At 38.7% G+C, this 25147-nt stretch overlaps 1 protein-coding gene across 2 annotated transcripts in view; it reads right to left on the reverse strand.

Annotated features, from left to right (window-relative positions):
• Window positions 1-25147, reverse strand: part of Aatf (apoptosis antagonizing transcription factor) — a 97436-nt gene that overhangs the window by 27287 nt on the left and 45002 nt on the right. The window contains exons 9-10 of one of the 2 annotated variants that reach the window (XM_010626797.2): window positions 10830-10897; window positions 8947-9027 (exon numbers count right to left, since the gene is read on the reverse strand). In XM_010626797.2, the coding sequence (XP_010625099.1) occupies window positions 8947-9027; window positions 10830-10897 (149 nt within the window). Of the gene's footprint in view, window positions 1-8946; window positions 9028-10828; window positions 10898-18705; window positions 18940-25147 lie in introns of those variants that run through there. The other variant, XR_780756.3, reaches the window with a different exon arrangement.

A 25147-nucleotide genomic window follows, 5' to 3' on the forward strand; every position in this document is an offset into this window, starting at 1 on the left:
ATTTATAAGTTTTGCTTAAATATCCAGTGCTGAACAAACAAACAAACAAACACTAGGACAAAATTTTCTCAACAAAATGTTTCAAGAAATAATCAGATGAGTTTCAAAGAGTCAAGCACCTGGTATGACCGCATTCTCTAGCCTGGCCCACTTAATCTAATCCTTTAGGACAGGGTGCCCATGTAGCCAAGATGTTATTCTGGTGCCTACACAGGCCAGTTGGTCCTCCTGCCTGTGGAACAACTCAATAACCAGAGGTTAGAAGCATAGGCTCTGGGATCAGACCAATTAGTTCAAATCCCAGTTTGCTACTTACGAGCTCTGTAACGCCGGGTAAGTTACTTATCTTCTCTAAGCACTTTACATGAATTAGCTCATTTAATCTGCATAACAACCCGATGAGATGTGACTTCAATTATTATATTCACTTCATAGACGAGGAAATTGAAGCACAGAGATGAAAAGTAACTTTCTCAAGGTCTCAAGGCCAAAAAAATGGAATGGAAGAGTCAGATTTCAAATCTAGACAGCCTAGCTCTTGAGTCTGTGCTCTTTTGCTCACCAGCACCAGACTGTTGAGAGTTCCAAACATGTTAGCTAGATGCTATTAGTGAAGCTTCCTCTCTGATTCTGACCATATAGCCTTCACCTTTACAGTCAAAAGGAAGTGAGCACTGGTGACAAAAAAAAAAAAAAAAAAATAAAAAAAAAAAAAAAAAAAAAAAAAAAAAAAAAATCCAATATACACGACATTATTACTCTTCCTTTTGCTTTGTAATAATTTCACTCGTAGAAAAGTTGTAAAAACAGTATGAGCTCATATATACCCCCACCCAGCTCCCCATAATTAAGGGTAACAACTTACATACATATAGCATGATTATCAAAATCAGGAAATTAACATTAGAATAGTATTAATAACTACACTACATTATTTAAATTTTACCAATTTTAACAGTAGTATCCTTTTCCAAGATTCCACATGTCTGCTTAGTCATTGCCAATCTGTGACAATTCTTCTTTTTATTACTTTTAACATACATACATACATACATTTATTTATTTATTTTGAGACAGGGTCTCACTATGTAGTTGAGACGGACCTGGAACTCACTATGTAGCCCAGGCTGGTCTCAAACTCATAGCAGTCCTCCTGCCTCAGCCTCCTGAGTGCTGGGATTACAGGCGTGCGCCACCACACCCATCCAACATTTTTATTTTTTTCTACCGGGGATCAAACTCAACTTTTAACACTTTTGAAGTGTACTGGTTCAATTATTTTGTAGAATGTCTCACAATTTGGATTTATATAATGTTTTATTATAACAAAGCTGAGAGTGGGCATTTTTGGCAATGCTGTACCTTCTACTGAAGGTGGGGGGGTAGGGGTGGGGGGACACTATTACTGGTGGTGTTGATCTTGAACTTGGTTTAGGTGATATCTGCTATTTTTTTCTACTGAAAAGTTACTATTTATTCTTTTGTAACTGATAACATCTTGGGAGAGCTACTTGAAGACTTTGCAAAATATATCATTTCTCTTCACATTTTTGCCCAGTGATTTGACCATTTATTGGTGGATCTAGCCTGAAAAAAAACAGTTACTGTAGTGTTTGCCTAGAGTAGACCCCTGACTTACAACTCATTTCATTAGCAAGAGCTGGTTGTAACTCAAGCTGGTTGTAAATTGAGACTATTTTTCCCTTAAAAAATCAGGGAAATATCCATAATGCATTCTGAACTTTTCAAAGCACCCCTTAACAAATCTTTTCTAATAAAAATGGGTTGTAGGGCTGGGGATTTAGCTCAGCGGTTTGGTGGCCTGCTTTGCAAGCACAAAGACCCAGGTTCAATCCCCGGTACCAAAAAAAAAAAAAAAAGGGTTGTATACTGTAATTTACCAGAAACACCATAATTTTCTTACTCTGTTCACCAAAAAATTATAAAATGTGCCTTGTTTACCAGAAACAACAATTTCATTCTGTACCCACCATACAAGCTGACATCTTTGGCTTGCAGGAAGGGAGGATGAAGTGGAAGGCGGTTACTGTTTGGAAGGAGAGTCCCCTTCCATAAGAACATCAGGAATCTGGCTCTCTGGTCCTTCTCCCCTTCGGAGAGTCTGTAGCCCACTGGGACCTGCTTCTGGCTCACTAGGTCTCAACCTTTTCAGAATTAAAAAGTGGTCTCGGGTTGTCGTTTCTGTCTCTTCTTTAACACTGCTCTGTAGTATGACGTGACACTGCCATCAAGCAAGTGAAGGCAACGATTGGCTTTTTCTGTCTGGGTGGGTCTTCTCTACACATTTGTAGCTCTCTCCATTTTTTCGGGATGTCCTGTATTTCAGAACAACTTTGCGGCACTGATTGTTGATATTCCCCCTCCTCTTCAGAAAGCTCCCCAGCTGACATTCTCTGCCGCTCATCCAGAAGCTGCTGAAGCTCCTCGGCAGACAATTCCTAAGTGTCCTCCACCAGTTCCTCAGCATCACCACCTTCTATCTGCAGCCTGTGGACTCTGCTATAGCGACAGTGTCATCAACCGCAGGGTCAACTGATGGCTCAGGCTCCTCTACACAGTCTGCAAAGTCTCTCTCCTGTATAATTTTAGGCCACACTTTCTTCCAGGTAGATCTCAGTGGCTACAGAGACAATGGCCTGGGATTTCTCAATTAACCCACACAGGTAAGGCTGGCATTCAGGCTGTAACTCAAAACTTTGGTTCTAAGTTAAAACCAAAATTCCATTTCTAACCCAAGTTGTTCGTATGTGAGGCCAGTCTTAACTCGAGGGTCCACTGTACTAAGTGGTATTAGGCAGAGTCTATTTTTTCTTTTTTCTTTTTTTGGTACTGGGAATTGGTCTCAGGACCTTGTGCCTGCAAGGCAGGCATCATGCTGCTGAGCTAAATCCCTGGCCCTAGTCATAGTCTTTTGATGGCAATCGGTGGGTACCCAAAAGTCTTTTATAAAATAAATCCATCAAAACAGTAGATGTTAATGCAAAAATTCTATAGGCTTTTCAGTTTTGGAAAGTCCTTAGGTTTGTGGTTCCATGGTAGCTAAGAGAACCTCCGCAGGAGAAGTATGATCACAAAAGAAACGTCCCTACCCTACTTGCCTTCTGTGAGGCATCAGGCACTCCTGTCCCTTATTCAACATACTCCTGCTTTCACTGCTTTCTCTTACTCTCTCCTGGCCCCAGGGACCACTCTGCCTCAGCATCCTTTATGGGTTCTTTCTGTCTTCTTCTGTCCGCTGTATGCTGACATTCCTCAGGGGTTTATTACTGTCATGACAGACTGTGTCATATTACACCCCTTAGAAAACAGCAAACTGCTCCCCCACTGTAAATATGCATGTCTCCCTCCCCCCTAGTAGAGACTGAATCCAGGGTCCTCCTGCTGAGCTACACCGCAGGGTTTTGCTAAATTGAGAAGTTGCCCAGGCCAGGTTCAAACGGGTAATCCTTTGGATGCAGCCTCCCACAGCACTGGATTTCAGGGGTATACCATTTTGTCACTGAGATTCAATACCCGACACCCACAACTTAAAGGAAGAACGGCTTCTTTTGCTCAGTTTGCAGGGGTTTCAGTCTATAGTCAGTTGGCTCCAAAGAGGAAGGCAGGACAGGGGGATATATGGACAGGAAACAGAGTGAAGAGAGGAAACAGGGAGGGAGGTAAAACTTTTCCAGGCCACAGTCCCAGGGACTGCTTCTTCCAATCAGTCCCCACCTCTTCCAACCCTAATTCAGTAACCTTCCAAAAGCCCTGCCTATGAGGCTTTTGGGGGACTTCTAGCTTTAATCTGTAACAGCCACCATTCTCCTTTCAACTCAAAAATTTACCTCTAGGTAGGATGTAGCTCAGTGGTGCAAGCAGTTGCCTAGCATGTGGAAGGGCCCTGTGTTTAATCCTCAACACTACATAGAAAGAAACTAAAAACCTCAAGACTTGGACTTCTCAGGATTGCATCAAATTCAACATATTCTAAAGCTGAATCTACTCTCTCCCTCGAAAAACAAAACATTGACTTCCTCCTTACACCATATACATATCAATAATACCATAATCTATGGAGAACCTTCTGAAATTTTAGGAATTATTCTTACCTTCTCACTTTCTCTTAACTCTTCACATGTACTCTTAAATGCAAACTACTAACCTGTGTTAATGTCTCTCAAACCATCATCTCCTATTCCTCCCAGCTCTTGCCCTCATGAATTTCTATTCCATATTTATAAAACTTTAGAACTATCTTTCTAAAACTCAAATGTGGTAACATTCCTCCGCTCAAAAATTCTCTCACTGGAACCCACAGAAAAAAGCCCAAAAGTCTTAGCATGGCCACGACCTAGCACTCACCTGACCCTACAGCCTCATAACCTGCTGCTCACCCATATCCTTTAGGTCTCTACCAAAAAGTATTCTTAAAAATCAGCACATGGGTGCAGTACATGGTGACACTCCCTGTGTGCAATTGGTACATGTACATAACACATCTTAATTCCTTTTTTCATACCCTTTCCCTCCCTTCTCTTCTCCCTCCATCTCTTGACCCCTTTTTCCCATTTATGAAAGATCTGTATCCCCAAGACGGGTCCCCGACACTCTCAAGCCTGTAAATGTTCTTGCAAATATTCTTTGTGCCTGTGGCTGGACTTTTAGTAGTAGTCTGTGATGTCTCACTGTGCATAATGGATCTAAAAGTTTGTGTGCCTTCACGGGTGGGTGAGGTTATTTACACTGCAGCCCCTGCCACCATCACCACTGCTTGCACCCATCTGTATCCTTATAGGTGAAAACCTCTTCAGTTCCTATTTCATGACTGACACTAAAGCCACTTCTTTACACCCTAATGTTTAACCTTGTTTAAGTGGAACGTCTGTCTCTTGACTCGTGTCAGAATAAGATTTTAACGTCTCTGGATACATGGGGATGTGGGGATTTAAACCACTACCAAAATGTTACAAGAACAAAGTTACGTAATTCATTGACACATTCCTCTACCAAACAGTTTAGTGAGGTTAAATTTCATAAATTAATATAATAGCCGGGCGTGGTGGTGCATGCCTTTAATCCCAGCACTCAGGAAGCTGAGACAGGAGGATCGCTATGAGTTCGAGACCAGCCTGGGCTACATAGTGAGTTCCAGGTCAGTCTCAACTACATAGTGAGACCCTGTCTCAAAACAAAAAAACAAACAAACAAACACCCAATCATAAATTAATATAATAAAGCAATTTTTTCTAAAGCAAAATCCTGGCTTTTTTCAGCTTGATACATAAGTATTTTCATTAATGTATTTTGATTTTACAAACAACAGAGTTATGTTCTCCTATTCTGTCTGCCATACCAGAGATGTACTAGCTTCCCCAACACTCATGCCTATCCCTCTTCTTTTTTATAGTGCAGGGAGTTGAACCCAGGGCTAAACATGTGCTCCACCACTGAGCACCGTTGGAACAGACTGACTGACTGGCTGATTGATTTTTTTTTTTTTTTTTAAAGAAGCATAAAGAGGTACATTAGGCAGAATTTTTAACACTTTTATTTACTTTTATTTTTAAAAATTTTTTTGGCTCTGGGGATTGAACTCCGGACCTTGCACTTGTGAGGCAGGTGGCAGAACCACTGAGCTAAATCCCCAGCCCCAGAATTTAAAGTACACACTCAAAGAATTAGAGTATGGGCCCTCGACAGAGAGGCATACTATCTATCACCTGGAGCTGGGGAGCTATGGGGTACTATCTATAGAATTAGTGAATCTACAGACAGTTTTCAGCCCAGATTTCTTAATCTATTAAGTTTATAGTTATAATCATATCTTATTACCTGATGAGTAATTTAATTTTACTATCATAATCAAAACACATTTTCTCACTAACATCTAAAAGGCACTATAGTGAATAATAAAGCTGGAATTGTCTTAAAAAAGATAAGACAGCACAATCCTTTACCTCCAAGGGTAGCTACAGCTATTTGTCCCAATAATTTAAAAATTCATAATACAATCATGTAGAAAAGGCATTTTTCCTCTAAATTCTTTTGAAAAGTTTATTTGTAAGCTAAATGCCAATAAACAACACAGCAACCAAAGAAACTAGCATCTGAATGCCTACTGTGTACCAGGCATTTACACTTTATTTAATTTTCACACCAAATCTATAATTATCTCCACTTAGTAAATGAAAACACAATACAGCTCAGAAATAAAGAACAACCAAAATCATACAGCCATGCAGAACTGTGATTCAAACCCAAGTCTCTCAATTCAGAATCCTCAGCTTTCCCGTTGAGAGACCATTTATAACCTCATCAGGCTAATTTTTTATTTCTAAAGTTTTTTTTTTTTTTTTTTCATGGTGTTGGGGATCGAACCCTAGGCCTTGAGCATGCCAGGCAAATGCTCTAAATCTCAGTTCTATTATGAGCTGAAGGCTATGGAGTTTTTTGGTTTTTTTTTTTTTTTTTTAGATAATTTTGCTTTGTATTACAGATCAGCTTTGAACTTGCTATATAATGCAGGCTGGCCACGAACTCATGATGATCTTCCTGCCTCAGCCTCCTCAGTGCTGGGGTTGTGAGGAGGTGCACCATGCCTGATTATAAAAGCAGAGCACTGGAGGAAAAAAAACCTCATTTCAATAGTAAATAATAAGGCATCCAGCATTCTTCCTTGGAGGGGGAGAAGGAAGATATAGGTATAGAAGAGGTATATGTGTGAGCAAATAAACTTTAGGGTAGGAGACTAACCCAACCTGGACTAATGACAGCAGTAATAATAAAAATGACAAACAGTCAAGAAATCCTGTTTTGAGGGAGGCGGAGCAAAACAGCAGCTGGGAGGATTCTTCGGTAATTGTCTCCCCACAGTTACACCAAGCTGAGCAGCTGTTCACCACCCAACTAACTTCACAAGAGATACAGAAATCAGGTGAATGACCACAATGCCTGCTTTTAATATAACAAAATCTCACAGCAGACCCATAAGGCCAGTTCTGTATTTTACCATCCTTCTCACATAGGTACAAACTAGCATGGAGAGTTTAAGGGTCCTGCCCAAAGTAAATACTAATTCCTGACAAAGCAGGGACCACACTCAGGCAGTCTGCCTCTGGAGTACATACTCTGAACCACCACACGAATGAAGTACCCAGAGAAGCATGAAGAACTGGAAATCTCAACATATCCGTTTTTAACTTGATATTTAAGAAAAGTAATTCTAAGTTAACAGATGATGAAAAGTGACTTTGCACTTTTGACAAGTTAAAGAAAAATAAGCATTTCCTGATGCATTTTGTTAAATGCTGAAAGAAGTTAAAAGTGGCTTCAAAATCTGTTTTTCTGAAAACCTTTAAAAATAGATCTTCCTAAGTTTGTTCTGTTCTGTTTTCTGGAGTCAAGATCTTCTATGTAGTTCAGGCTGGCCTAGAACTTACTAAGTAGTCTAGGCTGGTCTCAAATTCATGATGATCCTACCTTAGCCACTCAGGTGCTGGGATTATAGGTGTCTCCCACCATGCCCAGCTAAAGGGAATTTAGTCAGGGAGGCTCTCTAATAAGGATGTGGGATTAGTTATTAGCCTAAACTGTCCTAATGCAACAAGCCTAAGATATTTTTCAGTGTGCATCTAACTCACAAGTGGTCTTTTCGGCTCTGAGGTTTGTGTGATAATACTGTATTACATACACACATTTATGCACTTGCACTCACACACATACAGGGCCACCAGAGATATAAGTGTGTAAGTACAGGAATATCAGTTCTTACTCTTGTTCCTTCTTTAGTGTGTATCCTTATTAAAAGCCTTAACTCTTGCCAGGTGTGGTGGCTCACTCCTGTAATCCCAGCACTTGAGAGGCTGAGGCAGGAGGATCACTGTGAGTTCGAGACCAGCTTGGGCTACATAGTGAGTTTCAGGTCAGTCTCAACTAGATAGTGAGACCCTGTCTCAAAAAACCAAAAAAAAAAAGCCTTAATCACAACAGAGCCATAATTTGTATGTCTTGCTGCAAGATAGCTTGAACAACCAGTAATACAAGCATGACTGTCCCATCAGGAGGCTTGTACCACTGACAGTACAAATGGATCTAATCTCTTTTATCAGTTTTTTTTCACTAATCAAGTTAATAAAAAGCTGCCTGATGGGACATTCATGCATGGACCACCGGTGGTTCAAGCAGTGGGAACATGTTAAAGGGCTCACAGTGAATGGGCCAGGGATTTAGCTCAGTGTCACTGCCGCCTGCCTAAGAGCAAAGTCGTGAGCTCGATCACTGATACCCCCCTAAAGAAACAAGAGGTCACAGGGTAGAGGGTTTTCCTAGTTTCAGAACTCTTCTGCTTTCTCATAAAAATTAGGTGGAGAGAGGAAAGAGGAAGTAAAAAGAATTTAAATGTACTGTATACATGTACCAACTCCCTGTGATGAATGCAAACACTATGTAATACAAACATGTACTAATAAAAAAATTTTATGAGACAGTAACTCGCTATGTAGTTCAGGCTAGGCTTGAACTCTCTATGTAGTCCAGGTGGCCTCAAACTCACACTAATCCTCCTGCCTCAGATTTTCAAGTGCTGAGATCAACAGGTGTGCACCACCATACCCAGCTAAAAATAACAATTTTTTAAATTATATTTCTAATCTCACTTATGTACACTGTTAACATTCTCTGGAGTCCTTCATTTATATCATCTTAAAAGCAAAGTAATTTCAACTTCTTGCCTTTATTACATCCATCCACAACCGAACAAAAAGTGAATGAAACTATATTTTCATTCTAGAGTAAAAAATACAGTCACAAAAAAACTCAAGTATCATTTATTATTATTTTTGGATTCTTTAAAACAGAATCACCAGAAGAAAGAGAAAAATCTAACTGCTAAGATACAAGAGAAGAGATAAATTATGTTTAAATTTTTTCCAAGCATCAACTTACCGAAGTTTCCTTCCTTTGCTGGCTTTCCTATCTACTTTCTTGTGGATTTTGCTTCGTAGCTTCTGGATTACAAGCCACTGCCTGGGAAATTCACAAGCAATGTTATGCATCATCACTAACAGAAACAGTTATATACATTGACAAATTGGAATTTTTCTCACTAACAACCCTGCAGAAATAAGTAATCAAACCCCTCAAGATGGTCTCAGGCCAAAGTGACTAATCAATTGGAGAGGATTTGTGCAAAGGTAAAACACAAATGGCAGCTGGGAAATTCTACAGCAAATTTGGTTAACAATGCTTCTTAGAATCTGGAGTTGCTGTGACAAGCACTAATCTACCAGTCTGCAGAAAAACCCGTCAGCTGAGTGTAGCCGGGTGGATTTTCTTCCATTGGCGATGGCTCAGTTGCGCGGCATGTTCTTTAATGGCAACTGCTGGTTGGAAAAAACATGACAGTTCTCTAAATCTTATTTTTCCTTTGCTAAAACTTAAGTGCTTTTGCCTTGTGCTTTCTAATTTCTGCTCATTTTCAATAATTATCCACTACTAACAGTAGTCTTATGGTCATTTATTTTTTATTTCATCTATAAATATTTCAGTATATGTTGATAAAAGATGAGACTCCTCCCTCAACATAATCTCAATACCATTATCACACCTACAAAAATAATTCTTTATTATCAAATATTCAGTTCGTTTTCAAATTTCTCAGACTGTCTCAATTTTACAGTTGGTTTGTTTGGATAAGGATCCACACAAGATTCATATATTCTGCAATCATTTTAGATAAGAAGAAATTAATTTTTCAAATAAGGGATACTGGGCTAAAAAAATCTTCACAAATTGTTCGTGTGAACAAACGTGAAAGAGGAGGAGGAAAAACAGCAGCCACAGCAGCAGCCAGTCGTCGTACCTGATTTATATAACGAAAACTCGACATCAGAAGAAAAAAATCTAGGGAAATCCAATTACTGTAATCTTAATATAATCTTAATTACCATAATCTATTTTATTGTAAAGTCAGATAAATGTACAATATAATCATCACTTAAATGTAATTTGCTCTATCACATTAAATTTATGGAGAACAGCCCTCTACAATGTTCCTGAGATACACAAAATATCAACAACACCCTACCCTAAAATTCAAATAATATTCTGCTCAAATAAAATTATTTCATCAACACAAATTTTTTACTGCTTTCTCAAAAATGCTGCTCTGCCCAGAATCCCATTCTGGCACTTACAGCTTTTGTTTCCTTTCATGCTTTTGCAAATTATGGCTCAGGGCTATTTAAATGTACACTATTCATTAGGTAGCACTCTAAATGCCCTTTTTATTTTCCAACCACAGGATGAAGCATACACACAAGAGCCTTCCTTCACTACTTTATATTCTATCCTGACATCTGGGTAATGCTGCCACGTTCCATTTCTAATTGTGCTGAAGCTTTTACTGCAGGGGGGAGGTCGAAATTAGGGCAACTAACAAAGCAGATTGGACTCCAAGCAAGGAACCTGTTGTACACAGTGCTACATTTTGACAGCTGAGAGCACAAGTTGGGGTGGCTTTTTGTCCACTGATCAGAAGACTGATACCGATACAATCACAACCCAAACCGGAAACCGGAGAGCAGAGAGCATTAGGAAGACTTTAAAAACAAACCTAATATAATACAGGGTTTTCATAATCGCTTTTCATATCATACTTAAGGCAATACAGGCTAAACAGTTAGTCACTCTGTCTTTCTAGTTCTTATTACCTTGCTTAACTTTGATAATTATAGGGCCAATCACTGCCTTGGAGGCAGAATTAAGAGGCTCAAATGGAGAAATTATTGTATGATCAACTTGCATGAGTAGAAAACTACTGAAATTACCTTCCCATGGCCACCTGATCATTGGGATCCAAGGAGCTGGTCTTCCGTTCTATGAGTTCTCGAAGGAGCTGGGAGGAGGGGGGAGAAAAGCAACTGTATTTATTTATCATCTCCTAGCACCAACTGACTTTAAAGGGACACAAAAAGAATTCTGAATGGCAAGCTGATAGGTCTAAAACTACAATCAATAAAGGACAACCCAGTGGCAAGAGCATAACTGAATTCCCATTAACCCTTTCATATTTATATATCTTTAAAAGGAAGCTATAGCAAAAGCTGAGAACAGAAGTCCATTTGAAAGACTTATTGTACTGCAGTTCATTTCAAATGGATCAATGAGTGTGCAACATTCCCTTCATTGTTTTTATGATTAGTTCTGTCCAAACCATCGATACCAATGGAGAATCTTTAAAAGGTCAGGTAGGAAGGGCTGTGTGGGAAAAAGGAAAATACATTGGCGTCCCAATAGGACAAATGGAGGGTTAACTTCTGGTCTACAACTTCCCACTTCAGGCAGATATTTGTCAGGAGAAGGACTTGACTGTAGATAATTAAGAGGGTAGATAATACTCTTGCTTTTCATAGCTACTACTTTACTACGCAGGGAATCAAGTGACTTAACCAGACAAGACACCAACACATTCATAGTCACAAAAATTTTAAGAAGGATCCAAAAGAAAGTAATTTACATACACTACAAGTACAACACATGTGCCAATTTCTCAAACAATTAATTCAAGAGGAACACAGACTTAAGAATATACATGGAAACTTAAAAGTCCTGAGTGAAGAGAAGCAATGGATTTTGAAGTTTAACATTAAAGCACACTTTTAAGTTACAACCATGAATCTAGGTATCATCTCTCCTATGTAAGTGCTACATAAGAAACAGAAAGAGATTAAAATTCCAAACAATCTGAGAAAAACCAAACAGATGGTGTCAAAACAACAAGTTCCTGCTTATCATTCATCAGTAACACAGGTTGGACTTTTAACATTTGGTCCCTAAAAAAAAAAAAAAGAGGTAGGTAAGTTGTGGTAGCCATAGCTATTTCACCAAGTTGAACAGCTACAGACTGTGGGAGGATGGAAAGAAAAAATAAATTCCTGTGAAAGCAGTTCACTTTCTAGTTTTCATTTCTTTATAAAAATAGGCAGTGGAAGAAGTAAAACAAATTTATAAAAATACTTCTTTAAGATGAATCTTTATTGCAAAAGGGAACAGGGTATCTTAGTCACAATTAAAAAACCTCCTGTGATTTTTTTCATTTGCTTATTTTCGATATTATTACCATAGCAATTACATTTAAAAATGCGAGGAGCAGAGGCCACTGGTTTATTATCACTAGAAAACAGCAAGCTATTTCTCTAACCCTGTTTATCAGATTGATTCCCAACATCTTGCTGGCAGCCAATCTATCAGTTTATCTCTCCTACTTCATCACAGTCACTTCTGGCAGCTAAATACAAGATCCAAATCCAGTGTTACACAGACACACGCCACAGTAAACCTGTGTGACACTGCTACAGTGCAAATGCCTGCCCCAAAGGCTGAGGAAAAGTGGGCTTTGGGTTCCTAGTCAATATACTTGGAAAAGCAAGAGAGGGAATAGGCAGCCAGGGTGAGGTTAGTAATAATAAAAGGGAGGAAAATAATGGAATAACTGCATTTTATTGCCTAATTTACCTTGTTTCAGCCTCATGAAATTATAACCACCATACCTAGCTTTCCTAATCATACCTGATCCCCTGAGACTGGGGCAGTTACAGCCACAAAGTAGCAAGGACTCATGGAAGGCCACCCCAGCACTGGGGCAAACTCATCCGGAAGAGAGCCCCACATGGAATTGAGGAAGGCTGGAATGTGGAGCTGAACAACTGCAGATCTATGGCACTTGCAGTGGGCTCTGTGATTCACATGCCAAGTCGGTGCACCATTTAATTCCAAGCACTGTCACCCAGAGTCCAGGATGCATTTTTACTCCCCAAGTACGTCATTCATGATTGAGAAGATGTTCTTGGTCTATCTAGCTAAGTTTAACTTTATTCAGTCTAAAATTTTCAAGGGTGTTGTGTCCAAAGTAGAAATGAGAAAACGAGAGGAAAAAAAAAACTATTCCCATAGCCATTACTATTTCCCATATCTATCATTATCACTGGAGTTAAATTTAATTAGGAAAGCAGCTTTCAAAAAGGCTGCTGAAAAATAAAGCTTTAGGGCTACAGACTGAAGAATTTTAACTTGCTTCTGAGGTAGATTGTTTTGTTTTGCGGTGTTAGGGATTGAACCCAAGGCCTCCTGCTGGCCTGAGGTGTTTTCTTTCTTTTCTTTTCTTTTTCTTTTTTTTTTTTTTTTGGTACTGGGGATATAACATTCAGGGCCTTCACACTGAGCTACACCCTCAGCATTTTTTATTTTGAAAAGGGTCTCACAAAATGGCCCAGTTGGGCTCAAACTTTTGATTCCCCTGCCTCAGTTTCCCAGAGTACTAGGATTATAGGCACTGCCACCATGTCCAGCCTTAAATTCATTTTTTATAGTTTTACTGTATGAACACACTTTTCCACTAAAATTCAAGTTCCTAGTACACTTACTAGATCTTATCATTCCAATCAAGATGACACAATATTTAGTAATTTTCTATGAGACTTGGAAAGTGGAGAAGTGTATGAAATTTTTTTGTTCTAAATTTTTTGCTCCAATTCCTCCAGAGTAAACTGAAAAGGCCTTGATTGTATCTCTAGAGGAAAATCACAGATGAAGTTAGGTTTCCAGGTCAGCCCACAAAACCTAATTAACCCATAACAGCAGAGATGAGAAATGACACTGACAGTACTATTTGAGCAACTAATCAACATTTATGACATTTTTTACTTCTTATTTATTCTCTAGTACTGGGATTGAACCCAGGGAACACTGAGCTATATACCCAGTCCTTTTTTAACATTTTTTTTGAGACAAGATGTCACTAAACTTTCCAGGCTGGCCTCCAACTTGTGATCCTTTTGCCTCAGCCTCCAAGAAATGAAGATTATAGGTATGCCACAGCAACTGGCAACATTTATGATACTTGGACTAAAAAACATGGATGCCATGGTCAGTTTAAAAATAGAAGCTTAAACATATTTGACTATCTCTTCTCCCTTCTCAACTCCTTTGAAAGACAGCAGAGAAATAAAATATATTAACTCATATGAAAGAGAGAAAGGGAGGCATAATGAGAGCACATTTCCATAAAATCCCCCCAGGCTGCCTGGGAGGATCAGTTCTCAGAGTGGCACTGCCAGGGAAGGTGGGAGGAGGCAGCAGGACAAAGCCACTTGGGTTTTTCCATTACCCCATGTTTACCACATGCTAACCACATGCACTGTTCTCAGAGAAAAGGCAAAAAACAAAAAAACAAAACTGAATGGTAACAGTCCCAGAGTGAAGTACAACATGTGGGTAAAGTACAAGTGTAAAGTTTTATGCTAATTTTGGGGACCTTCTGAGGCTTCCCTGCTCCCACTTACAGAATGCTAGTGCTCAGTTGTATAATTTTCTAGGTGGGGGAGCAAAGAAGTATTTTCTGGAAAAGCTGAATAATTTTCCCCTTTTCCAAAAAGATTTCTAAGTAGCTCTAGTGTGATTGTGTCCCTCTAAATTCATGTGTGGGAACCTTAATCTCTAGTATAACCACACTGGGAGGAGTGGTCTTTGGGAGGTAATAGGATCAGGTACTCAGATAAAAGAGTTTAGTGAAGGAATCTTTCCTTTTGTCCTTCCACCTCCTGCCACATAAGGATACAGCATGCCACCTGTCTGGAGAATCATCTTGGAAGCAGATAGCAGGCTTCACCAGACAATTAACCTGCTGGTGTCTTCATCTGGGCTTCCCAGCCTCCAGAATATGAGAAAATAAACTGCTGTCCTTTATAAACTTCCTAGTCTCTGGTATTTTGTTATAGCAGCACAAACGAGCCAAGATACAAGTTCTACATTTAAGAATAGTCAAACCTGGGCCAGGGATTTAGCTCAGTACTTCTGCCGTTGCTCAAAGCTCGCAAGCTCAAAGTCCCAAGTTCGATCCATAGTTCCAAAAAAATAAAAAAGAGTAGTCAAACCTAGAGGTTAGTTTATAGCACAAAGCCAAAGAGTTCTGTTCAGGCTTTGGAGATTCCAAATAACCATTTTAATGCCTCACTCTTAAATATAAATAAAAAATAACCAGCATCAAAGAAAGCCTGCTGAGCAGACCAAATAGAGGGGGGAAAAAAGACAGAGAGAAAGAAAGAAAAGAAAAGTCAAGACAATCAGGCAAGACTTAAGGGAGAAATGTAGAAAATGGAAGGAAAGAAGGAAAAAAGAAAAGGGGAGATGAAAAGAACAGAGAAAAGGAAAAAAGGAAGAAGGAAGGCAGCGGGGAACGGAGGAGAAGGAGGGAGGGAGAGAGGAAGGAGGAAACTTACACAAGATATCCTCAGAGAAAAGTACACTTCTATAAGAATAAGAAAAGACTAAAACAAGAAAACAGAAAATGGAAAAAATTAAAAATTCAATATAGGTGGAAGATAAGTATTGAAAAAATTTCAGATACAAAACTAAAAGGTAACACCTCCTTGCTTATTTGTAAGAGAAGAAAAAAATTTAGGAGACAACTCAGAAAGCTAAACATTTGACTTACAAAGGCTGGGAAAAGGTTTTAATGAAATAGTTATGAAAAAAATCAAGGAACAGAAACAAGTATGCAAAGACCTAGTATAACGTAGAAGTCAAAAGAGTCTTTGCCAGCATATATCAGGATGACACGGCACATACCAAAGCAGAAAGGATTCCCAACAGTTAAAAGAAAAGACAGGTCATAGATACAGAAGGTAACAACAGGCTCTTGTTTACCCAAGAGAGCTCTGGTTTATGCCTGTTGTCCTAATATTTTGTCAGGCTAGCATGTGGTTTTGGCATCTAACTGTATGGCTATCATTTATATTAAGAGATGGAAATAAAAACATAGGACATTTCAGTAGTAATTGCATATACCAGAGGACAGCAAAGGAAAAGTTTCAAAATTCTGAGGAAATGATTTCCAATCTCAAATTCTATACATAGCCAAACCACTAAGCAAATTACGGGAAGGCTCACCAATTTGCTTTCCAGACACTCTTTCACAGAAAAACGTGCTTCAGCAAATAAGTGAAGATGTCAAGAAACACAGGTCTAACTCAGGAAAGAAGCATGGGTATGTCCCAGAATACAGACCACTGCAGAAGGGCAGAGAACCAATACCTCTGAGGAGGAAGGCCAGTGTGTGGAGAACAGGAGACTATCATGTACATCTGAAGCATTTACAGTATGTGGGAGACACATAGAAAACTCAAGAAATATTTTTAAAGCAGGCATTTTAAGTTTTAGAAACAAATATACAAGAAAACACAACCATAGTACATTACTTGTGAACAATTAGTCAGTAATATAAATGCTGACTTATAGCCATCCTAAGAGGTGTGAAGTGAATCTCAGTATGGTTTTGATTTGTGTTTCCCTGCTTACTGGTTGGCTGTACAACTTCTCAGGAGAAATATCTACTCAGAGCTAACACCCATTGTAGAATTGGATTGTCTTCTTGGTATCAAGTCATACAAGTTCTTTATGTATTCTGCAGTCAAATGCTCTACCCTAGCTATGCCCCCATCTTTATGTATTCTGGATAACAGTTCCTTATCAACCTCTATTCTGTGGTGTCTTTTCAACTTCTTGATAGCATCATTTACTGCAAAGTTTTTAACTTTGATGTAGTTCAATGTTTTCTTAACCCAAAGTCATGAAGATATACTCCTATGCTTTCTTCTATGAATTTTATGTATTTTAGCCTATAACCCATTTTGAATTAATTGTGTGCAGCGTAAGGTTGGGAGCCATCTTTTATATGTGGATATCCAAGTATACCACTTACTAAAAAGTCTGTTTTTTGGCTGTTCGGTTGGTTTGTTACCGACAGGCTCTCACTATATTGCCCAGGCTGGCCTTGAACTCCTGGATTCAAGCAACCTTCGGCCTTAGCCTCCAAAGTAGCTGGGACTCCAGGTGTGCATGATTTTTTTCTCCCACTGAACTGTCTAGATATTCTTACTGACAAGTCAAGTAACTTTTAAAGGATGTGGTTTAATGGCCACATAGTCTTTAGCTCTTTCTGCATTTGTGAGCTAGAGTTACTCACAGATAATCCCTAAACCCCACTTGGGGCAAATTAATTTAACACCTATGCAAAAAAAAAAAAAAAAAAAAAAAAAAAAAAATTTTACTGCTGTCAACAATAACAAATACAATAATTCAATTTTGTTTCTACAGATTTCCAAATAAGATGTGAATATTCAACATTTGCAAGAACAAATGCATTAAAAGAAGAATAACAGCTAGGCATGACAGCGTGTGCTTATAATTCCAGCAATCTGGGAGACTGAGGCAAGAAGACTCTTAAGTTTGAGCCCAGCCTGGGAAACTAAAAAATTATGTCAAAAAAAGGACTGGGGATGTAGCTTAGTGTGAAGGCAAAGGCAATGAATTCAATCTCCAGACTGCAAAGGGAGGCATATGAAAAGAGGAGGAGGAAGAGGAGATACAGACGATAGAGAAGAACAGAAGGAAATGAGAATGAGTTTAAAGTCCAAGAAGGAGCTTAACACTAGAATTATAATATAACTCACTTTGATTACTAACGTGAGAGAATATATAGTGAGAAGCTATCACTGAGCCTAATTGTGCCTCCTGGTCTTTAAGGAACCAATTAGCTTTTCTACCTGTTGTGTTTGTACGTGTAGTACTGGGGACTGAGCCCAGGATCACCTCACACATGCAAGCATTACTATACCCCAGACCAAACTCACTGGGACTACAGGCATGTGCCTTTACACTCAGCTCAGCACTTTACAATTTGGCTCAGTGTTGCATCATTCTTGCACTCTGGAGCGAATACTAAGGCTTGGGATTTTGGGAGGATAAAATTCACTCACTGAATAAAGTAACACAGCTTTCTCAGCATAAATTCTAAAATATTTCAAAGGCAACAATATTTCCCTAATTTTGGCCATCTGGGTTCAATAGCCAAAACAAAAACTTTCTCATCAGGTCCTACATATTCTATTAGGCCTGACATAATGTCTCCCCATACCTACTTATTAATTAGCAGTTTAAGTTAACCACTACCAGTATTAGGCCCCGTCATGTGATGACAACGTAGTAAGCAGTATAAATGCTAATGAATGTTTTACCAATTTGCTTTTCTTTTCCTACAAATAAAATAATTTTACAATAACCAAGTGACTGTACTAAGTCACTCTTTCTAATTTATACTAAAAGTAACAACATATGGAAGGTACTACTTTCCAGGAGTTTTTTAAGAATCTCCATTTTGCCAGGGATTTAGCTCAGTGGTGCTTCACCTGCCAGGCAAGGGCAAGGTACTGAGTTTGATTCCCAGTACCAAAAAAAAAAAAAAAAAAAATCCACATTTTAACTAGACATAGATCTTGGTGTGTACTCCCCACCCCCATCTATAATCAAGGCAGGGAGAGGGTTTATATATCCTTTGGGCCACCAGCTCAATTTCTAGCTATTTCTGAATAATTGTTGGCAATGTTTCCTTTAATGGTACTACACAACATATCATTTGCATTGAAAGAATAAGAAATCATTCAGAACTAAAGGACTCACAAGAAAGCTGGAAAGACAGTACTAACTTGTATTCTGCAATTATGTCCTTTAAGAATTACAATCTCTGATGAAACAAATTCTCCCTACCTTTCCAGCATTCTCCCTCTCCATTCAGTTGCCAATAATTCTGCAGCCCTACCAGGACCAATAATCCATTGATCCCACCACCTACTCTCCACAGGTACTCACTTTTCCCTTTACCAGGTAGATGAGATTCCTGGTAGATGAGGCCCTCAGGATCATTGCTCCTGGCATACATCCTCAGCTCCCTTGTAGCAGGTCCCCTTGTCATACAGATCCATAATCGCTTAGGAATGGATGTGTCTTGGGATTCAAAATTTTCAGAACTTTAGGAAGGAAATACTGTGGATACGTGCTCCAGTAGAGTTTGGGACAGCAATCCAAAAGTCAAACACAGTAACACTGCAGCAAAATACAAGCATATTTCCCCTAAGTAAGACATACAAAGCCTATGAGCAGCTTCACAATCATTCAATTCAGGCATTGCCACAACAGTCTGCCAAGTTTACCAGACCAAAAAATGTCTTGAGTTTTCAAAACATTTTTTATTTCAGAATTGCAGATAGGGTTTTTGTACAAGTACTTCCTTGGCAAAACTCCAAACCAAGTTACACCTCTGTACTTGCACCTATGTGGCTGAATGCGGCCAAACAAAAAGAACCATGCATACTGGTCTCACTCACCCTAAAATCATTAGCATTAACACCATGTGTGTCTTCAGTGCTACCTGGCAGTTTTACATTTTCCTAGTTCTTTCATTCTTCCACTGTCACAGATAATTTTCCACCCTTCTCAAGCCTCCAGATCCTCCTATATCTCACTGTTGGCTTCCTAAATTGTGAGAATAAAATAAAAGACTCAGATAAGAACTACATGCTTTAACCCTTATCTATTCGAAATCACACACGGTCTGCCTTCCCTCTAGTCTACCAGACCAGCTCCTCTCTCCCTATCTTACAGCTCTCACCAGCAATTTCCACATCTCTTTTCTGCAACATCAGGTTCCCCAGCTCTACCGGGTCATTTCCATCAATGTACAAAAGGCATCTTAAAACAAAACTCACTCTACAATCTCACTTCCCCTTCCAGCTGTTGACCCATTTCTCCATTCCCTTTGTAGCAAGACTCTTTATATGCTGTCTACACTCACTGTCACCCACACATCTCTTTCTACTCCCTCTTGAACCAGCTCTACCACTCTGTCACAAATACTTTTGGTCAAAATAACCAATGTCTGACATTGCTAAAACCAAGGCCTCTCTCAGTCCTCATCCCCCCGCCCCCGGACCAGGGATGGAACTCAGGACCTTGAGCTTGTGCTTGCAAGGCAGGCACAACAACACTGAGCTAAATCCGTGGCCCTTAAAATGATTTTTTAAAAGTTTTATTCAGATACAGCAGGGTGTGGTGGTGCATGCCTGTAATCCCAGCACCCAGGAGGCTGAGGCAGGAGGATCACTGTGAGTTCAAGACCAGCCTGGGCTGCACAGTGAGTTCCAGGTCGTCTCAACTTACATAGTGAGACCCTGTCTCAAAACAACAACAACAAAAAGTTTTATTCAGATATAATTTACTTGCCATACAATTCATCCATTTAAGTTATATAATTCAGTAATTCTACAGCTGGGGACTTAGCTCCATGGCACCATACCTGCCTCACAAGCACAAGGTCCTGAATTTGATCCCTGGTACCCCCCCCAACAAATGAGTGGTTCTATATATTCACAGGGTTATGCAATCGTTGCCACATTTAAATTTAGACTAACCATCACCCCCAAAATAAATTTATTGCTCATTAGTTCTCACTCCCCAACACCCCCAACCCTAGACAACTAATAACCCATTTTATCTTTATTTTTTTTTGAAGAGTAGGAAAAGTTTATTGGGGGAAAGAAAGCTTCTAAGAGAGACAGAAAGGGGATTGGAAAGTGGGTTGCCCCCAACCCACTTTTTAAAATTTTTTCCTGCTGCACAGGGATTTAGCTCAGTGGAATTGCACCTGCCTTACAAGTGCAAGGACCTGAGTTTGATCCCTGGTACCAAAAAAAAAAAAAAGGAATAAAAATTTTCCCAATAGGCCTATTCTAGACATTTCATATAAAGAAAATCATAGTATATGGTCTTTAATGACTTGCTTCTTTCATTTACAATGGAGATTTCCACATACATTCATGTATCATTTAATTCTTTTATGGAAAAATGATATTAAATAAAATACATAAATCACGTTTTGTTTATTTGCTTACCAACTGGAAAACATTTATGTTATTTCTTTTGTGACCATTATGAATAATACTGTGAACATTCATGTACAAGCTTTGGGGTAATGTATTGTTTGGTATACACCTCAGATATCTGTCAATCATAGAGTAACTATGTTTAACACTTCCGAGGCACACCAATTTATATTCCTAGCAGCAAAGTATGTGGGTTCCAAATTCTCTGTTGCCAACATTTGTGATCTTTTTTAATTACAACTATTCCAGCATGAGTGAAGTGGCAGTCACTGTGGGCAGTTCTGAAATTCAGATATTGGTATTTTTCCTGTGCTCACAGGTCATTTAAAGATTTTCTTTGAGGAAATATCTACTTAAATCCTTTGCCAACTTTTATCAATGGGTTTTAAGAGCTCTTCATTTAATCTGGATATCAGTCTCATCAGATATATGACTTGCAAATGATTCTCCCCATTTGTGGGTTATCTGTTTACTGATGGTACCGTTTGCCCCATTTTATCACTTGTGCTTTGAAGAACTAAGAACAATCCCCCCACTTTTTATCTTTTGAGACAGGGTCTCACCCTGTAATTCAGGTGGACTTGAACTCATTATGTAGCCCAGGCTGGCCTCAAACCCGCAACAATCCTCCTGCCTCCGCTTCCTGAGTGCTGGGGTTACAGGTGTGCACAATGGCATCCAGCAGAACAACCCCTTTCTTAACCATATGTCATAAAGATTTACACCTTTATTCCTATGTTTTCTTGTAAAGGCTTTATAGTTTTCACTCTTACGTTTTGGTGTACAATATTATGGGTTAATTTCTGTATAGGTATGAGGGGAAGACTATCTTCATTTTTTATATCCAGTTGTCCTAGCATCATTTGTTGAAAAGACTCTTTTCTCCACTGCATCGTCTTGGTACCCCTGCTAAAAATCAACTGACCAGGCTGGGAGTGCAGCTCAGGGGCAAAATACATGCTTGGCACGTGCAAAACTCCAGCTGTTCAATCCTCAAGTTTCCTTGCCCCCACACCAAAAAAGAAAAATATTGAGTCCATTTTCTTCCTTCAAGTTCCCATAAATATAAGGGTTTATTTCTGGTTTCTCAATTGTATTCCATTGATCTATATGCCCAGCTCTATACCAATGCCACTATGTCTTGATTACTATAGCTTTGCAGTAAGTTTTGAAATTGGGAAGCGTGAGTCTTTGTATTAGTCAATGCTTACTACAATCAATCAATTAACCACCACAGCCTTCTTTGTCCTTCTTTTTAAAGGCTGTTTTGGCTATTCTGGGTCTTTACATTTCCATATGAATTTTAGGATCCTCTTATCAATTTCTGCTTGAAAAAAAAAAACAAATAGGATTTTATAGGGATTGTATGGAATCTTTGTATTTTATTCTTTTGGATGCTATTGTAAATGGAATTGTTATCTTAGTTCCCTTTACAAATTACTCACTGCTGGTGTACAGAAACAAAACTGATTTTCATATATTCATTTTGTGTCTTGCAACACTGCTAGATTTATTAGTTCCAGTTGTCATTTTGGTAGCTTCTTTGGTATTTTGTTTATATAAAACCATGTCCTCTGCAAATAAATGACAGTTTCACTTCCTCCTTTCCTTACAATTAATAGGTCTTTTATTTCCTTTTCTTGCCCCAATTGCCCTGGCTCCACAATGTTGAATAAAGTGGCAAGAGCAGATGCTCTTGTCTTGTTCCTAATCTTAGGGGAAACTGTTCAGTCCTTGAATGTTACTTGTGGGTTTTCACAGATATTCCAATGCCCTTCTATCCCTAGTTAAGTGTTTTATCATGAAAGGATGTGAAATACTATTTCTGCACATAGAGTGAGATAATAGCGTTATTTTTTTCATTCCATGGACATAGTACAGTAATTGATTTTTTGATGTTACACTAACCTTGCACTACTGGGCTAAAACCTATTTGGTCACTGTGTGTAATTTTTTTTTTTATTGCAGGATTGTGTTTACTGACATTTGTCTTTGTAGTGCTAGGGATTGAATCTAGGGCCTTGGCAGTGCCAGGCAAGCAACCTACCACTAAGCTATATACCCATTCCCAGGTTTGCTGATTTTTGTATCAATATTCATATGAAATACTTGTCTGTAATTTTCTATCTCTGTAATTTTTTTGTCTGGTTTTAGTATCAGGATGATACGATTCCCTTTCATGTGACATGGGAAAAATCACTCTTCCTTTATTCTCTTTCACTTTATCCTTTTTAATCACCTTTGCTGGTCCTTTCCCATCTGCCCAACCTGTAACTACCTGAAACATCCAGGACTCAGGCTCTACATCACTTTACTTTTTTCTTGCTACCTTTTTTTCCTAGGTGATCTTATTCAATCTCATGGCATTTAACACATCTCTATGCTGAGGCTCTCAAATTTATCCCTTGAAGATAGGCCTTCCCATGAACTCCAAAATCCAACCCAGCTATCTATCTGCTACCTACCTATCTCAACAACTCTACATGAATGTGGCAGAGGTAAATTTAATATACCTTACTTGAAATCAAAATTTTCTTTCCATAGGAAAAGAAAAATCAAAGCCAAACAAAAGAACCCTTAATATAGTATTAACCAAAGCTAATTTCTTCGTGACTATTAATCCTGATATATCAACTTGACTGATTTAAGAGGCAACTAGCAGTAGTGATGCACACTTCTAAGGATCTCTGCATGGGATATGGAGGTGTGACTTTGGGTACTGTATGACTATGATAAAAAAAATAAGTGAATGTTTACATCTTAAAGATTACAGTAAAAGTTACATTGCCAGTAGCCTCCTCCCATTAGTGTCTGTCACTTCAAACACACTTATCACATCATTCTTGCCACTTTCTGAAGCAGTTCTGGAAGTCCTCTTTCGTAAGTATCCTTATTTGTGCTGTTGTGGCTGCCTCAACGTCCTGAATCGATTCAGAACATTTACTTTTCAAGATCATTTTGAGTTTAGGGAAGAACCACAAGTCTCATGGAATCATACCCAGCAAATAAGACAGATGAGGACACACTAGAACGTTTTTATAAGCCAAATTTTCTATTGGTTGGCACTCAACAGCCACATTCACCATATTTTATCACACCTTGTTAGAGATCTTACAAAAGACTTTCAGAACTGCTTCAGAAAGTGGTAAAAATGATGAGATAACTGTGTTTGAAGTGACAGAGTATCTGGAGGGAAATTTATGGCAATGTGTCTTTTTTTTTTTTTTTTTTTTTGGTACCAGGGATCAAACTCGGGTCTTTGCGCTTGTGAGGCAAGCAGTGGCACCACTGAGCTAAATCCCCAGCCCCGCAATATGTCTTTTACAATAATTTTTTTTTTTAATTTAAATGTTCATTGTGTTATGTTAATCCTACCTTGCATACACGGTCAGTGGTCCCTCCTCTCTGGCACTGTTCCCCTGCTTGCTTCGTGGCTGCTGTGCACTGAGCATCTTTGCCCCACCAAGCCCTCCCAACATGATGTTTCTGCTTTGGAGTCAGTTTACTATAAACTGAAGCCCCTGAAACCATAAGCTATATAAACTCTGGATAATAACACCCATCACTAACCTGAAATAAGTTTCAGTAGATACTGGCATCTCAATTTGGCTTCCAACAAGGACTACATTTTTGGAAAACTGAGAATTTGTATTATCCAAAGTTTGTATGAAAGAGCATCTCTTAAGGCTTTTACACATTACAGAGGAATTAATTTAGATCAGATGTATTTTGAAGGATAAGTCAGTGTGCTAATGAATGTTTGGGGCATATCTGTGATAAGACAACTGTCTTCATGACATTAGAACTACATGTATGTTTTTAAGTCGAGGACCTGACTGCCCCCTTTTATCATTTATTTTCTCCACATATTTTAGAAAAGTCACACTGTGAAGAGGAGCCACATTGATTACACAAAATTAGAGATCCTCATTCCTATTAGATAATACAAAATTCCTGAGAAAGGTATTTTGTCATTTTAGCCTTTATTAACATCTGGCGTGGTGTTAAATGAAGTTTATAACTGCACAAGTGATTGCATGTGAATTATCAGTGCAAACAGACCTCCGATAAACATATACATCTGAAACAGAAATTTTCAAATGGATCTCCAAACTTGTCCATCAAAGGCAGTAAAATGTGCTAGAAAGAAAATCAAATTGGAAGCAAGAACACCTGAGTTCCAATGTCCTAACTCACTAAGTGGGGTGATCTTATAAAATTACAAGTCTCTTGTAGGCTCCAGTCTCCTCACGTGTGAAAAGTTTGGACCCAATGGGGTCTTAAAGTGCTATCCAAATTTAAAATAACTATTCTCTACTCTAGATCCATAATATATATATAATGCATTTTTAAAGATGCTTATTACTTTTTTT

Source organism: Fukomys damarensis, unplaced genomic scaffold (assembly GCF_012274545.1).
Source record: "Fukomys damarensis isolate Sample0158 unplaced genomic scaffold, DMR_v1.0_HiC HiC_scaffold_13, whole genome shotgun sequence".
NCBI lineage: Eukaryota > Metazoa > Chordata > Mammalia > Rodentia > Bathyergidae > Fukomys > Fukomys damarensis.